The following is a 17,051-nucleotide window of genomic DNA, read 5'->3' as shown; positions in this document are numbered from 1 at the left end:
ACTATATAAAATGAAACAGGTTTATTTTAGGAAGGACAAAGAGTACAAAATTGTAGAAGAATGCTAAGAGATTATCCATCCAGCTTAATTAAAGGAAGGCTTATGTGTGTTATTAGCAATAGATATATAGAAAAAGTTTCATCAAGTAGAAGAGCACATTTGCATGAAATACTTTGAATAATACAGAAGTGGAGATAACTGTCTCAAATGGATAATATCACTTCCAGATATGGAAAAAAGGCATTACTATTTTTTTTTTTTAGGGGACAGGAGTGTATACAAACATGGCTGCACACGGTGCCTACACAATACTTCGGATACTTGGGGCTGGAAATTACTGGAAAGATTCTGCTGTAGCTATACAGCTAAAACCAATGATTGTTCTGAACACCCACAGGAAAACTGGAATCTGTGGTACTTGGGTTGTTAACATCTCATTGTCCTACATAAAAAAGTAACTCGCTTGTTTTGTGATGAAGACAGGATATGTTTAATTCAGCTATCACTGAAATAGCAGGTATAATTCTTATGAGTTATAACAAAAAATAAGTATACACTGAACTACACTTCAGTTAAAAGCTTTATTAGAGACAAATACAGGTACACACATCTATATGTAAGATCGTTATCTCATTATAGAAACAAGTTCAAAACAATGTGGAAGAACTAAGCACTATTTCAGAAGAAAAGACAACAGCAACCAGAATAAGCACTCTAGCTTAGCAAAATTTGGCACAGTCAGGAAAGCAGTTGTGCTGAAAATCCTCTAACATTCTAGTCAACCTTTCTACCAGTATTTATATGATTGACCTCAAGCTTTTTATTAAATTCATAATTTCAGTAGGTCTCAATTTTTCCAATACACACTTGTTCACTAAAAAAATGAGCAATGCTTTCTAGAGGGGTGGATATGAATAGGTCAGCAAACACACACACTAAGCCAGGAAGAAAGAAGATGCTAAAAATACTTCACATTACTTCGAAGACATTAGTAGCTGACAGTGTGTTGCCTATTAGAGAATGAAACAACTTCATAAGTAGTAAAGAGGGTCTGGGATTACTGCGAAGAAACACAAGTAACTGAGCACAACACCCGTCCCTTTATATCTTCTCTATGAACTATAGGAAAAAATCCAAGCTTTCTCTACTCATGTTCTTCTGCTCACTGGGGTGCCTCAGGTCAATGCCAATGCCATCTTGTGAAGATGAGACACAGGGAACAAAAGAGAGAGCAACAGACTGGAGGATGCAAGACTGAATTCTAGAGGGGAATCATGTTCTCCTTTTGTGACTGAGAAGACAACAAGGAGGTAGTGACTTGTCCTTAGAGATTCTATCTCCAATAATAAGATAGACAATTTGTGCAAGTCGCTAGCCTTTAAGTGTCTATTCTCATTCCAGAAAGAGAGAGGGCTTTCAATAACCTTGCTCTTCATCTCTACCTTTTGTCCAAAATGAAAAAAAGAACATGAGCAGACCTGCCTTTCTTCTTCCAGGGAAGAAAATACATTTCAACTGAGAATTGTAATCAAAACATTAATCTTTAAAAATATTTATGAAGTACTGCACAGTTGTGTGTCCTTTAGAAACCATCTACTTAATACTTTTAATCACTTTTTTAGAAAGAAATTTTTTAAACATATTCACTGTATGGTATCTTAGAAGATATTCCACAATATGAGTCTTTTACATGCCACAGATTAGTTATTCATATAGAGCTTACAGAAATACGTGGTATGAAAATATGCCCTTGCATACCATGTGAATAAAATAAAACCAAGAGATGCAAGTAAACTGCACTCTGCAGTGCAACCAACATGACCAGTGGGTAATTTCAGTGTATGTCTACAGCTGGTATCACTGCAGTGATTTCAGCTCAAGTGGAAACTCCCAAACTCACTTCTGAATAGTCACCTGCAGCTTGATGGAACAACCTAACAGCAGGCATCCAGTGCTGCCTGAGATTCCCTATGGCATCCAAGATGCCTGCACAGTGCAGGCAAAGAGCATAATGAGTCTAAGGGATAATGGCAGCAGAAGAGCAGGAGAGATTCACTACATGTTGGACAAGAAAGTCCTGCCCCTAAAAACATCTAAAATAGCTTTAAAATACTAAATACTGCTTAAAAACTGAGAGGTCATGTTAGCTGCAAAAATCAATTTAACAGTCCAAGTACATTTTCAGGCAGTCACCCATGCTGAGTTCAGTGCTGTCACAGCTTCACATCCACTAATTTATAGTTCCTGCAGATGTAACTGCACAAGCTGCAGTATCACCAGTGACAGCAACCAGAGCACACCCCTGAGGCAGCACAGCTATAGGTTCACTATGCCAGATGCTGCTGCAGAAAAGAGCATCTTCCCCAACTCACATCAGCTGCTCCTGGGCCTCTCACACAAGACTAGAAAGTGTAGCTGTCTTGTCCAGACTGTAATCTTCTCAGAAGAAATGGCAAACAGCCAAATGAAAAACAAGGTAAGTTTGGAGCTATTTTTGTCCCCTCATTTGTTCATTTAGATTTCACTAGAAACAGATCTAGTTTCAGATGTTACTTTCATGTCTGGTTTATGACTTCGATAAACTTGTTTTCATAAGCATCGCTAAGAATGAGATAAATATATCACTTCAGCTCCCTTGCCTGACACTGACAGACCATTCATGGTAATGTACATTTCCTCTGGGTCCCAGGACAAGTATTAAAGCTAAGAGCCCCTGAATTAAAGAAGTGCCAGTTTATAGTCTTTAATATTGAAGTTAATTAGGTAGAAAAAAGAGACTAATTTAGAGCACATTAAGTAAAAAAAAAGGGCTTCACTTGTATATTTTCTCTGAAAATCCAATCTAACATTCTCATTCTAATATATTCAGTGACACTGGTAGCAGAATATTGCAAATGTGTTAAAGATGCTGATAAATTTGCAGGGACAAATCAAAGGCAATGTAATTGTACCTTTACTTTTCTGTCCTCATAAATAAAGATTATTGATTTATTTATTTATACTCCACTGTAGAATTAAGAGTAAACATAAATATACCGATTTCTTCACAGGACCTGTCCTGAGTGACTTCAAAATATATTTTGAGATTGGCAATAGATCACTTCGGTTCCATCATAACATGTTCTGCGAATTTTCTATTTTTCTGCATGTTTCAGCAGAATTTGCAGCCTCGATGATATTCAAGAAATAAAAGTACCAGCAAAATTTTCTAGTACAGAGGATCTCTCACCTACTACTAACATTATGTTCCATCTCAGATTTGGCTATGAAATTTCTTCTTTTACAGGAAATCAAAGATGTTTTCAGAATTACTTGTGGACTAAGCCAGAAAGGATATTTCCCAAAACAAAATAATTCAACAGCCTGAGCCAAATTTGCCCATGACAAGTCTGCAGCAGTCAAAATGGACTTCAAGTCTCATAATTAACATAAACTGTTGAAATACTCGTTTCAGGTTTCATCTAAAACATTTTTTAGTATTATATACACACACAACAAATGACTAATGTTTGTTCCTACACAGCATGCTTGAGTCTTCCATCAAAACCTTGGCAGACAGACACTATTTATTTGCTGTGCATAGTCCACAGTAATATCAATTCTGAAATAATGAACTTCATTTATGTTTACTCTTAATTCTACAATGGAGAAAACAAAGAAAAGTAAAGCCCATAACTAACAGGGCTTTGTTCACCACAGGTTATTGATATTTGGAAACAATTCTAGTACGCTGATCATATCTTGTGCTAGTATTAACTAAACAGCCTTAAATGAGCCTAAACAACCTCCAGAAAAAAACTGCTTCCAATTCTTCTGTGACAGTCCAGCAAGGTTCACAGTACTGCTACTACCAGACATACCAGTATATGGCAAAAGAATGTAGTATGTGGCAATGCATTTGTTTTCATGAGTTCATCCGTGTTGTACAACAGAAATTACCTACGGCCTTGTCACATGTCCCAGTAACAGATGGCCTCTACATAGCTCAGGGAAGAAGTCATTGTCTTTGTCTCCAATAACACTGTTGCTCTCAAATTATATTTTCTTTCATCTACAACGCATAGACATCTGGCTTTCTGGTCTGGAGGTACCAACTGATAATTGCTTTATCTAGAAAAGACTCTCTCTACCTGACAATTCCTTAATGAAGTCAGTTTCACTGCACACATCCTTCCCATAACACAACAGCAGGTCTGTGTGTACAGTATGAATCTGCATTCTGAATCCTGGCATCAACAGGAATGCCCATCAGAGCAGCAAAAAATCTTCCTTAGATAGAAAAATACTTTGGTGTAGGAGTTCATTAACTAAATAATTTGGACAAGCTTTCATGTGCAAAAAACAAACAAAAAAAAAAAAACAAACCCAAAAAAAACCCCCAAAAAAACACAACCAACAAACTTTTAAGCTCTTTTAACATTAATAGTTCAGATGCATGAACAATAGCTATGCTTTTCCTCTATTTTCGTGGGGAGCGGGGAAAGCACATACAAATTAACTACCGTTTCTGGCTTGGACTCCTTACCTCAACAGCTTTGCATATTCCTGTGAATCATTCCCTCTTCTGTGATGTATACATCAAAAGGTAAGCTCCCCTTTTGTATTTGGAAAACAAGGGTCAACAGCTATGCTTTTAGATTGATCTCTGACAGAATACAAAGCCAGACTGCTCTTAAAAAATTTTCCCCATACACCAGAGGGACGACACTGTGCCAGTCCCTCTTTACGGAATGAAAAATAAGCCCAAATATTTGAACTAAAGGCTTAATATTTAGCATCTTATAGCATGAAAAAGTATTAGTAACAGAAGTCGTACCTCCACACTCGTGATGTGCTAAACCTGAGGATTTGAGGAAGAGGCAGGAGAGAGCAACATGAAAAATCCAGGTATGCACAGAATAAGTTTCCTCCAGAGCAGAAAACTACTATAGTACAAGAGTGAATTGGTTGTGTAACAAAGTACAATCTAAAAGTTTCTCCAATGTGGTTTTTTCCTCCTCTCCTTTCATACTAAGTTCTACTTTTTACCTTTCACGCAGTGTCATTCGGAAATGGTTCCACATGCATATGTGGACACTCAGTGGAAACCCATGTTACCTGTAAATTATTTCTTTAGAGATTCCTTTGCTGCTGTTGTGGTTTTGGGACTGTGACCGGAATTTAGTGTAAAACATAGCAGACAACTCTGTTGCCAACACATGAAGTCATAGAACTTACTTTGTTATTCAGTGGTTCTTCACTTGATTCTCAGATTAGTGGAATATCTTTTGATCAGTCGGTGTTTCAAGTTGTTATTAGTTCAATCACAGTGCATTTTCTAATCTGCCAAAAGGATATCAGCAATTAAGTGTATTTTCAGGGAGCCTTTAGAACACCAAATATAACCTCTCATCCCATTTCAGGTAGCAGAACTCTCAATTTATTTTATTCCTGAACCATCCTAACTGATAACAAAAATCCGTTATTACTGTCCACAGACAGGCTGGATGAAGTAGCTCCCTTCTCATTAAAGTAGCAAAGCAGTGAGAGTACACACAGCAAACTAGATCCAAAACAGATGGGAAGCACATTATACCGGTTTTTTGAGCAAGACATCAGCCACGCAAGGGGAAAATTTTTTTCTACAGAAAACTGAATTGACTTGGCATCCAGTTCTCAGCTTATGCAGTTTTAAGTTCCACAGCAGACAATCTCTCAGCTATAGAAATGCTGATTAAATATATACATATATATATATATATGTCAGTTTGTTAAACACCCCAAATCATAAGACACCTCAGAAAGCTGTAGAAGTAACTGGCTACAGTGATAAGGATCTACACAATTTGACTGATGTTACTTTCACCTCCTGAAAAACTGAATTGGGGGAATTTTTACAGATGACAAATGGGAAATACATAGCATTATTTTCTTTACAACAGAAAGAATGGAGATCCAATGTTTCACATTATCCTTCAGAAATGAATAATCACAAACAAAGTTAAACTACTGTGGGTGACAGTAAACATTCCTACAGCAAGCTGTTACATTTAAAGTGCACACGGTCACTAAATAAAGATAAAATGGGGGGGGGGGAATCATGTAACTGTGTAAGAGTAGAAACAGAATAACTGCAAGAGCTAAACATATCAAATAACAGCAACACCAAATCAATCTTCCCCATGAAAAGGTACTCACACCCTATTTTACCACCTATCAAAAAAAAAAAAAAAAAAAAAGAGAAAAAGAGTACCCAAGCCGAGGGGAAGAGAAAAGGGAAAAAGAAAAAAGTTCTTCTTTGTATCCTAGGTTTCTACTCTAAGGCTTGCTTTAGAATCTTTTAGAAAAGACCTTTAAGATCGAGTCGTCCATTAACCTAGCACTGCCAAGTCCATCATTAAACCATGTCCTTGAGTGCCACATCTACACATCTTTTAAATACCTCCATGGATGGTGATTCAAGCACTTCCCTGGGCAGCCCGTTCCAATGTCTGACAACATTTTTGGTGAAGAAGTTTTTCCTAGTATCCAATCTAAACCTCCCCTAGCACAACTTGAGGCCATTTTCTCTTGTCTTATTGCTTGTTACTTGGAAGAGACCAAAACCCACCTCGCTCCTACATCCTTCTGTAGAGCCTTCCTACCCTCAAGCAAATCAACATTCCTGCCAAGCTTGGTGTTGTCTTTAAGAGAATAATTATCTCCAACTACATTCAAATCTCCACACTGCACCTAGAGCCCATACCAAGGGCTTCCTGGAAGGAATCTCCCTGTATTAACTTCTGCAGCTGTCTGAATAAATGAGGTGCTTCCTTTGCATCTTTAGATGTTGTCAGAAATTACAAGTCTGACTGCTGCAACATAATGGGATTTCAGCAGTTGGTATAATAATAAAAACCAACTAATTATGCAATCAAACAGTATCACAAGCAAATGCCTCCCTATTAAAGCCTTGCCAACTCCCTATCTTAGTCATTTTGTGTGTCCCACTCAGACTCCTTTTTCATCTTGTTGACTGTTAAAACAAATGCTCATTTTGGTTACAAACCTTTCCATCAGTTTTAGTCATCTGACAATAGTCTACTTGATTACAATCTAGAGGGATACTAAAAAAAATATAGATGTCAAGCAAGACAGTGCCAGGGGAGAAAAAAAAACCATCTTCATTTCTAAGGGCTCACCTAGCCAGTTTGAGGTACAGTGTTCTTGAGGAAGGCATAACTTGACTGAATAAAATAAAATCCAGCCAAATTTAATCTCCCATTACTCTGAAAAACATTCAAAGCTGTACTTCAGAAGAACCAGGTATCTTTATGTATGTAATTAAAATTGACTTAGCAAATGCAAGAACACCATTTGAAAGAGTGAACTGTGTTCTTTTTATTTAGTCTCTCTAACCTTATTAACCATTTAGGTCTAATTAGATATGGAAAGAAAATTTAACTGCAAGTCATTGACATTTCATTAATGTCTGGTGTTCCTGTGGCAGAAACAGAAAGCTAAAGAAATAGAGTGTTAACACTCTATCTTTCCAGAACAGAAACAAATTAAGTATTTAAAAACAACCACTCAGTAGACATTTCAAAAGATGGCATGAAATTAGAATAATAAAAAGCTTTACCAATAATTGAATTCACTCAAAGATTTAACTTAGCAAGTGCTTCCTCAACTTTTTTAGATGTTACAAACTATAGTGGCCATTCTGCAGCCATGATATGTCAGGAAATAATTTTGTTTTCTTGGTACAGGGTCCTCACAGTCTACTGTCATTTTGGAAGGAAAAACACCCTTGAGGACATCAACTTCACAACCTCAGGTGGTAGTGTCAGCCCACACAGTATGACAATAAAAACAAATACCAGTATTCGCACAAAACATCTGATCAACTCAGCAATTTAAATGTGATGCTCTGCACAGGGGCTGGCATAACTAATTAAAACACCACATTTTGAATACTAGAACACGACAAAACCAGGAACTTTCCTTTTTGAAGTAGATTTAGGGACAAAAAGTCACAGTCTATTAATATCTTAGATTCTGTTATTGCACCTATAAGTTCTATCACTGGAAGGAATTTTGGTTTAAGACAATACACAGTAAATTCATCTGCATTGGTTTAGGCTCTTTCAGCTCATAAGTTATTGGGATGGTAGATAAAATTCTCAAAAAAAAAAAGTCTTCATTCAAAAACTTAATTCCTTTTTTGTTTGTTTCTTGTTGCATTTTCCTAGAGGAAACGTTATTCATTACTTACTCAGGTTCAAGAAATCCATTTCATGCCCTGCTAGAATTGCCACCGATTGACATCATACAACAGGAGTTCCTCCACTGTTGCCAGCTGGTCCTGGGAAGCATCACTTGGTCCTGTCCATAGTATGATGGAGCAGTGAAAAAATTCACTATGAATACTGATCCTCTCATACCTGGGACTGCAAGGCCAGAGCAGAGCTCTGTTTGCCAGCAAACCTCCCAACATAACAGTATTGCTTTCTATTCTAATCCCTGAGCAGTGTATTTCCCCCACTTGTCAATAATTTTTCCAAACAGAGGCAGACACCCCTATGCAGATGCAAGTTTTAGACTTTCTTCATTATTTTAATACCAGCAAAATGACCTTTAGAAAGAATGCAGGAAGCCATTTGTGAAAAGCATCTTCAGTGTCTAGTAACTAATGAACTTATAATGGTGAATTATAATAAAGTCTTTATAAATTTTCACAGCACTCTCACAGGAATAGTGAATAAGTATAGTTAATATGCAGTTTTATGACAAATTTCAAAAGAATTCTTAATGAGCATACACTTGACATTAACTAAACTCCTTAGGCAGGGATAACATTAGTAAAAGCCTTTTTTTTTTTTGCTACTGTATAATAAATAATAAAAAGGCTTGTATTGAGCATTTATCTTTCACCTTTGATAAATCTTTCATTATGTAAAACACCTAAAAGTTAAGATCTTGTACTGCAGCAAAACAAAAAGAACGCTTATAAAAATCTTTTGGAAAGACGTACATATTAGATTGATTTGTTTCAGAATCCATTAAACTAGAAAATACTTTCATTAAAAAATTAGAAAACTCCTTTCATTTTGGGGGCAAGCGAGGATCTTTAACTAAACACTGATTATTTTAAACAAAGCATTTTTTCCTCCTTGAAATGCAGATCTCCTGTCCAGAAATAATAAATACATAAGCCACATGTTTTCTTGTAGACCAATCAACAAGAAAGGATTTGTCACAGTTTCGCTGACTACACACTCCAAAAGTTTTCAGTCTAACGTATATGTATATGAGTTTTGTTTCCAACCACTTTCTTTGTCCTCTCTTCCCTCTTCTCCACACACAAGTGGATCCACTTGTTAGGGCAGAAGAAAGAGCCCATTTCCAGCTTAAAACTCGCTTTAGGAAGTAAAACAGAAGGTCCATAACCGTTCCAATGTTACATATGCAGGGGAATTATATTTACTTAAATTTAACTTAATCAAGTCTGACCTAGTCTCCCACCTCATGCCTACCTTAAACTGATCAAATTGAAATAAAGATGGCAACCTTTCTAGATTAGTAAAATAAATTATGACAGGGTTACCTAGTATTCTCTTCCTCATCTAGGTAAGATCTCCATGTAGTCTGGTGTGTATCACAGTGGACCTGACTTTCTGATGTACCACAACTCCACAGCTGTCATCACACTTTCCACTGGGCCTTGCCTGTTCTAGGCTTTAATAGAAGTATTATTATCACATAGCAGACAACATTTCTAAAAGATAGTAGAGTAGCTCTGCTCCCTTTTATGACCAATTATATCCTACAGACAACCTAACCAAGTTTGACTATCCAACACAGTATGACACTATTAGTTTCATGCTAGACATGGAAGTATAATGTAGAATACTGAATATTTCTTGGAAAGAAGGCATAACTGTAACATATGCCCCAATTTCAGCTGCTATAGTAGGATAACAATATATGTTCTTCAAACGCATACATCATTAATGCTTTGAGAGAGTTTTAGATATCAGATGTCAACTAATATTGAAATCAAACACCTGAAAATTAAAACAAGTTTTTCAGATTCAAGTCTGAATTCCCAAGTAGCTGTTAATGAAATTCAAACAACACCTAAGCACATTTAGAAACAAAACACCTTCTGGAAACTCAAAAGAACAGGCACTGGTACCAGTGCTGTTTTGCACTGCTCAGTTCTTCAGAATCTGTTCCTCTTCAGGCTATTGCACACATTGAATGGGTTATGTTCTTCCACCTATTTGTTTAGAACAGTAGCATATACAAAAGTGTTTGTTATTTCTAAGCTCTTGAGGACATAACTCTGTGTTAAAATTTAACTCTGAAAACTCAGGGACAAAAATTCTATCTGAAATAAATGTTCTTCTTAAAAACACATTTGGTAAAGAAATGAAGCCAAGGAGCACTTGGCTCACAACTCAAGAGGAAAACCCTCAATAAATTACCATCTTGCAGAGAATGAGCTGAGGAGTCAGTTCTGCTAATGCCATTCCCATCCTAATGATGATCATAAAAAACACATTTTAAATTAAAGACAGAGTTCAATTTTATACAAGTTATCCTGGTAACATTAAGACACTTAATGGTCGTGCTTATTTCCTTGAGTCGAGAAAGCTGTTGGGGTTTTTCTACTGCATCACCAGTAAAACAGGAGATACTGAATAAAACAGTAATTACAGCATAACTATCAATAAGGCAGTAATGAGTATTGGAACTAAAAATTTTGTCCTAACATAGGGTTTTAATTGTGACATAGTAGCTCCAAGGACTACTCTAGCAATCTTCTACAAAGCCCATTTCCTCTCCTGTAACTTCCAAGACAGCTTTTATGATCCTTCCTTAAGGAACCACAAAACCAGAGAAGAAAGCTATGGGACACCTGGGCCACCTCTACCAAGATTAACTATATCTGCTCTGAAATAAAAGCTTGTAGAGAAGTACTCATCATTTGTTTGCCATCATTTGGTTATAGCCCCTTTGTGATTTCCAGTGATGTGACTGGAAATATATCAAACAGATATTCCCAATTAACAGCACTGATTTATCCTGTGTTCAGCCCATTATAGAAAATATATTCAGATTTTTAAGAACATTTTTAACTTACAAGAATGAATTTAAAACAGTTTAAGTTTCAACTTTTCAGCATGGGGACCGTGACTCTGCTTTAACCACAGAATTTTGGCACAAAAGCCACAAGCAGTCTAGAGGCTTATTTCAGTCTGCTGTTATGCTGAGAAGGTTTGTTAAATTATTCTATTATTAACAGTTAACTCTTAAAGCAGTTGACAGAATACAACAAGGGATATGGGCTTGTAAATAGACTACACAGTACTGAGAGGTCTGAACAGTGATCTTGGTCTGCAAGCTTTTCTGCTGCTGGAGCCATTTATAACATGCACCCCAGTGTCTGAACAGGGGGGTTTTGCCCTTCCTTTACAACAAACACTTCAGTCTCTCATACCTAAAGTCAGATTTACTCAGCTCAGCTATCAAAACTGCAGTTACAGCTTTCTTCAGGTGTCTCTAAAGGTCAAAACCATGCCTTTTCAGCTCAGGTCACCCTTGCTGCTCTTGTACTGTAAATCAAAGCCAAGAAACTTAGTTTCCTCTCATGAAAGAATAGGAAACTGCTTTATTAGATGCAGCACTAATAGCAAACTGCAGCAGTTTACCGAACTTGGCATTCACTTCCCTACCCACAGACCATTTCTGGTGGTAAAGAAATACTTTGTAACAAGTTACATTCTTATGCCATAAAACTAAGTGCAATATAAGTTGAGATAAACAAACTGTTCTTCTTTAAAGGAAATAATTATCAACATTATATGAAAATATTTCCACATTGTAAACCACGCACTTTCTCATGCAATCCTCTACCTACAGCACTTCAGTTTGTTTGCCCTTAATTATAAATTATAAATAAGCAGTGCATGTGAACTAGGTTCTCCTTCCCTCTCAGAGAAACTCAACCTGAATAATTAATTATCAAAAACCTACCCAGTTGTTTCTGCAGCACTAGCACACTACACAAGTTCAGATTTTTTTCAAACTCACTATTTCATAATCTAAACTTAGGCCGGAATCCAACCCCACTTACTTCAGCTGTCAAAAATAACAATTTGTTCCATTCTCTAGATGAGTCTTCCTCCCTGTATAAATCCTGATTAGATAAATAGCTTAGAGACAATTTCTAGAAAGCTGAAGTTCATAAAATGGGTTTCTGGTACAAAGTATGCTGCCTGCAACTGCGTACTGCACACAGTTTAGGCTGAAAAAGCTCAGTGGGGAAGCCAGTAAACATACAGATTCAAGATCTGCAGAACATTTGGCATATCAGTGGATTCACCACCGCACTGGCATACTTGCACTTCAGGCTCAATCCCAAAGAACTAAATCCTTCCAATTACACCATGTAACATTAATTAAAATAAACCTAGATTTATTGAAATACAGCTAACATCAGTGTATTGTCCTACCCAACTACATGAAGCGTGCTGAACAGCTTACCTAAAATTGTTTAAATAATTAACATTGAAAAGACAGTCAACCCTTTATTTGTTACAGACACAGATACTGAAAGCCACTATTGAAAAGAGCATCATCTGGCTGTGACAACATGGAAGGGCCTGGACTCTACACTGCATCAGGAGAGATGAGACTTTCAACCCATTTAAAACTTCTCTAACCTTTACAAAGCGCCAAAGCGACAGAGACACCATACCCACAATGATCAGCCTGAGACGCCACACAATGCAACTTCTGATTTTACACACTCTACTCTATCCTCTGAAAAGAGGAATTTAATTTATCATTGACCTCTTTCCAGGGCACTTTTGTTATCAAGAAAGGAAGCCCACTGCTGACAAAACCATCCATGTGATCCTGTAGCATTATTTATAGAGGAATAAATTAGATTCAGCAGAGGAAAGCAAGTAGTGGATTTTAGATTCTATTTGGAAGCTGAGGGTTACAGTTACACTTATAAGTATTTTCACTGCAAGAGCTTATTTCTATCTCTTATAAAATTAGTTACAATCACTGATGAATTAGTTTAAAAGCTTTCTATCCTGTTGCAATTTATTTACTCATGATTTACTAGAAAAATTAAGAATAATGCTTCAGCAAGGAAATATTAAGTTCTCTATAAACATCTATGTAATACTTTCCATATGCACAGCTGTGTATGATCACATATGATCATACTTACACATAGGAAACATGAGAAAGAATGAATTAGTTGTGTTCAAAGCAGAAGTTAACCTTCACAGCTTAGGCTACCAGGCTGCACAAAGCACACAGGCAAGTATACCATGCTCCCTTCTGAAACAAGGTCTCTGAGTGTGGCCATTACACACTATTCTTCTCAGGTGTCAGTTATGCCATCTCTAACACAAAATTGCCTCCTACCAGGAAGAAAATGAATGCAGTCTCATGTGTGAGATGGCTCCTGTTTAACCATTTATTAAAGATTTGGGGTACATATTTCCATAGCATCTTGGAGCTTATTTCATAGGGAATTCAGCCTAATAAAGTAAAAGCATGATATTAAGTGAAAGGGTGCTGGACCTTCCTGTGCAGATTCTTGCAGAAACAAAGCAATACCTGTACATTGTAGCATAATCCCCTGGAAAGCAGCAAATACAATCACTATTTCCAAATGAATGTCCAAACAGGGTCAAAGATAGCACTAGCACTCGTGGAAACCCTGGGCACAGCTAAAAGCTTGAGTGTCTCCACCTCTCCATCTGCAGTGCAGAATACCCACACTGATACTCTTTCTTAATCTGGTTAAGAAGCCAGCAATGGTTTTGGTGGTTTGCTTCTACTACCCATTCACACACCTAGTGCCTCTTGCAGGGATGGTGGGAGATCCCAAGTATTGAGTTATACATTTCTAGATCAAGGAAAAATATTTACTTCTCCCCTTACTCATGCAACCGGAAATGACTGCACATCAGACACACAATTTGGTCTTTCAATATGGGAGAGGCTTTAGTATATGTTTGCCACGAAGATTGGGGATACCTAGCCAAATATCCTCTCCACAGTCCAGTTCATATTGATGTACTTTAACATAACCATTTCAGTTGATTTTCCATCAGTTTTCCCAGTTATGAACCATGAAGACAAGCCTAAATGTCTTAAAGCCTACTCCTCACTGAAAGTCGACAGGATTTATCCTGAGGCTACAGGTATATCCACCACCAGACATAACATGGGACCGAGTAGAATACTTCTTCCCCAGTTTTCCAGCATTTCAGCTTCAGGGGTTGTATAAGCAGTTGCAAGAACACAGTACACAATGGAAAGAGACTGCCAGCAGCATGAGACAGCGAGGACAGCATACAAACTAGATGCAAGCCATCCAGGCAGACTGCAACCATATCTCCATCAGCTTGTTTCAAAATAGAAGTGTTGTTGGTATGCACACATGTACATAAATATACTATAAAAGTAGACTTGTATTACATTACATTTTAAAATGGACATAAAAATGTATGTAATAAAACTGCTAAACTATTTCCATTCACCCTCCACCCCAATAATACATCACAACATTAAAATAAAATTCTTGTGCAAAAACTTCTAAAACCTTAGATTGATCTGAAAAGACAAGACAACCAATCTTCACTGGAAAGAAAATCTACCTTAACATTTTCAAAAAAAAAGTTTTGCTGTGTTTAGCAACATTACAACTACTTTGGGGAGTTTTTAATTACTTGCATTCTTATGTTCGTCTATTCCTTTTGATCAGTCACAGCAAAGTCATTTCAGGTAAATACATTGCCCAAGAGGTCAAAAAGAACTCAAAGCAATGGGTTATTTAGACACACCACTTATTATTATTAACATTAATCCTCAGAAAGAACTACTGCTCTGCTCACAAAGCAGAGATAATAAAGGAATAGCTAGATCAAAATTGAAAGAAATCACTTAGTCCTTAAAGTTAATTGCTTTTCAGTACTTTGGGTTTTTTCCTGCTATAGCTGACCTCCATTATTTCACGTGATTAGAAACAGTATTTAATTTCATGAGCATTTTATTTGGTAGCGATCAAATTTTAATTCTTCTGTGGTTGTACTTCTACTTTGTTTTAGGAAGGTTTGGAGAAGAGCAATGTTCACCCTTCAAAACAACAATCTGACTGGGGAAGTGGAAGAGAATTCCATGACAGTTGATGAATGAAAAAAGGAGAAAGACAAAAGGAGAAATCCTGAAATAACCAAACTGGAGCTTAAGCCTTTATAAACTTCTTTATGTCTACAAAAACCGTCACACACAACTGCAGTTGTTACCTAAGTTTCTAAAAGAGTCGTAAAATACTAAATGTAGTTTGACACATTATGAAAAACTGCAAGTCTGCAAAGCATCTCAATGTGTTCAGCATTCAGTATTTCTGTAGAAATCTATTTAAGTTATCACTTACAAGTTGAAGTGGATATATTTTCTCAGTAGCAAATGGGAAATCTGCAGACCCAGTTTCAATATTAGAATTAAATTTCAGTTCCTCAGCTCTCGACAAAACAGGCTGAAGATATTTTCTTAAACAATAACAAACTAATTATTTGCTACAAAAAATAGTTTGGGTTAGTAAAGGAGGACTAACAAAAATTTCAGACAACAATGCAGTTAGAGTTTCACTCTGAGTCTTCCAGATGTTTAAAAGACAGTCATATGTTTTTCTTTGGTTGTGTATCCATACACAACAGCAGATGCATCTATGTTCCTCCTTTCAGAACCCACACCAAAATTTTTAAACTGTAATTACTCCTATCGTCTTACTAGAAATTTTGAATTCACTGAAAGACTGACTCCTTACTAATTCAGTCAGTGATCTTTACACAGTTATCAAGATTTTCACTTTCTTTCAGTAAATATTCTCTCCTATTTATCTTTATTGTTGATTTCACGGACTTGAGCTCCTCAATTCTGCTTTTAAAGGCGACATCCTAATTGTATCAAGAGCACAACTGCATCAAAACTATTTGGCATTACTGGTTCACAGCTGCAGAAAACAAGTAATAGGAGTAATTGTTTGTTTAATGCAACTGTCAGCAAAATGGATTTTGGAAGAACACATACCCAGCTGTGTCAGGTGCTGCCCAAGGCCCAGTCAATAACATGAATAATCCCATGAAAAACAACAAGGCGATTTACAGTCTCTTGAACTGAGATCAACGTATACAGAAGGCCTGAGCCCCAAGAACGCTTCAGACAAGTAGAAAATTCAGAGAAAATCCCATGGAAGCTGGAACATTTTCAGAAAAGAACATATTTCAAAACTGTGTCAAGCAAACAGAAATGCTACAAGAGAAAGTCAAATAGATGCCACCACGTCAGCCACAACATAGAGAATTTCAGATGAGTTCTTGGAAAATATTTTATTTACTTTTCCAGATTCAGTTGCATGTCTTACAGCATTACATAGTAACATCTGATCTTATAACTGGGGGATGAGGGAAAAGACAAGCAAACAAAAATAAGCAGGCCACAGCGATCAGAGCAGAGAAAGCTCTATCAGTTAGGTCAGCCTTGTTTTCTACAGCAAAAAAACCAACTGTAAATGCCTTTCACGAGTTTCTCCATCTGCATCATATTCACTCCCCAAAATCAGACTGCTATGAGCAGACCAACTGGCAAATCTTAAAATTTAGAGCACAGCGTCATGTTAATCACAGTATGTCCTCTCATCTGTTTCTGTCCTAATTCTGCACCTTAAAGCCCATGCTCACTTCTGCTTGATACTGTAGGCAGTTGTGTAGCAAGAAGGATGAATTAGAGATGGCTGCCTTTTAACATAAGCTTGAACGTTCCTTGGGGAAGACAAGGACTCTACCACACTGACAATCTCTGTGTGTTTCTCATAATCTCTTCTTGTGATCCTATCCAAGGAACTCACAAAATCTCTTATTTAAAGGAAAAGCTTCCAAGCACCTCTGGACAAATGTACCAACAAACACAGCCATGGAAACATGCACAAAAATACAGAAACCATGTACATGCAATAGGTCTCTGCTTTGGGATAGCTCATACATTGCCTATTCTAC

General features: G+C 36.9%; 1 protein-coding gene across 4 annotated transcripts in view; it reads right to left on the bottom strand.

Annotated features, from left to right (window-relative positions):
* The window catches only part of CLSTN2 (calsyntenin 2), a 334,315-nt gene that overhangs the window by 293,472 nt on the left and 23,792 nt on the right, over positions 1–17,051 (bottom strand). The window contains exon 1 of one of the 4 annotated variants that reach the window (XM_071812443.1): positions 5,218–5,307. The exons of the other annotated variants lie outside the window; for them this stretch is intronic. Within the exon in view, the coding sequence (XP_071668544.1) occupies position 5,218 (1 nt within the window). The 5' untranslated portion in view covers positions 5,219–5,307. Of the gene's footprint in view, positions 1–5,217; positions 5,308–17,051 lie in introns of those variants that run through there. 4 annotated transcript variants of the gene reach the window in all.

This window comes from Patagioenas fasciata, chromosome 9 (genome assembly GCF_037038585.1).
Source record: "Patagioenas fasciata isolate bPatFas1 chromosome 9, bPatFas1.hap1, whole genome shotgun sequence".
Classification (NCBI taxonomy): Eukaryota; Metazoa; Chordata; class Aves; order Columbiformes; family Columbidae; genus Patagioenas; species Patagioenas fasciata.
Note: the sequence above shows the minus strand (reverse complement) of the source record. Positions and strands in the feature narration are given on the sequence as shown.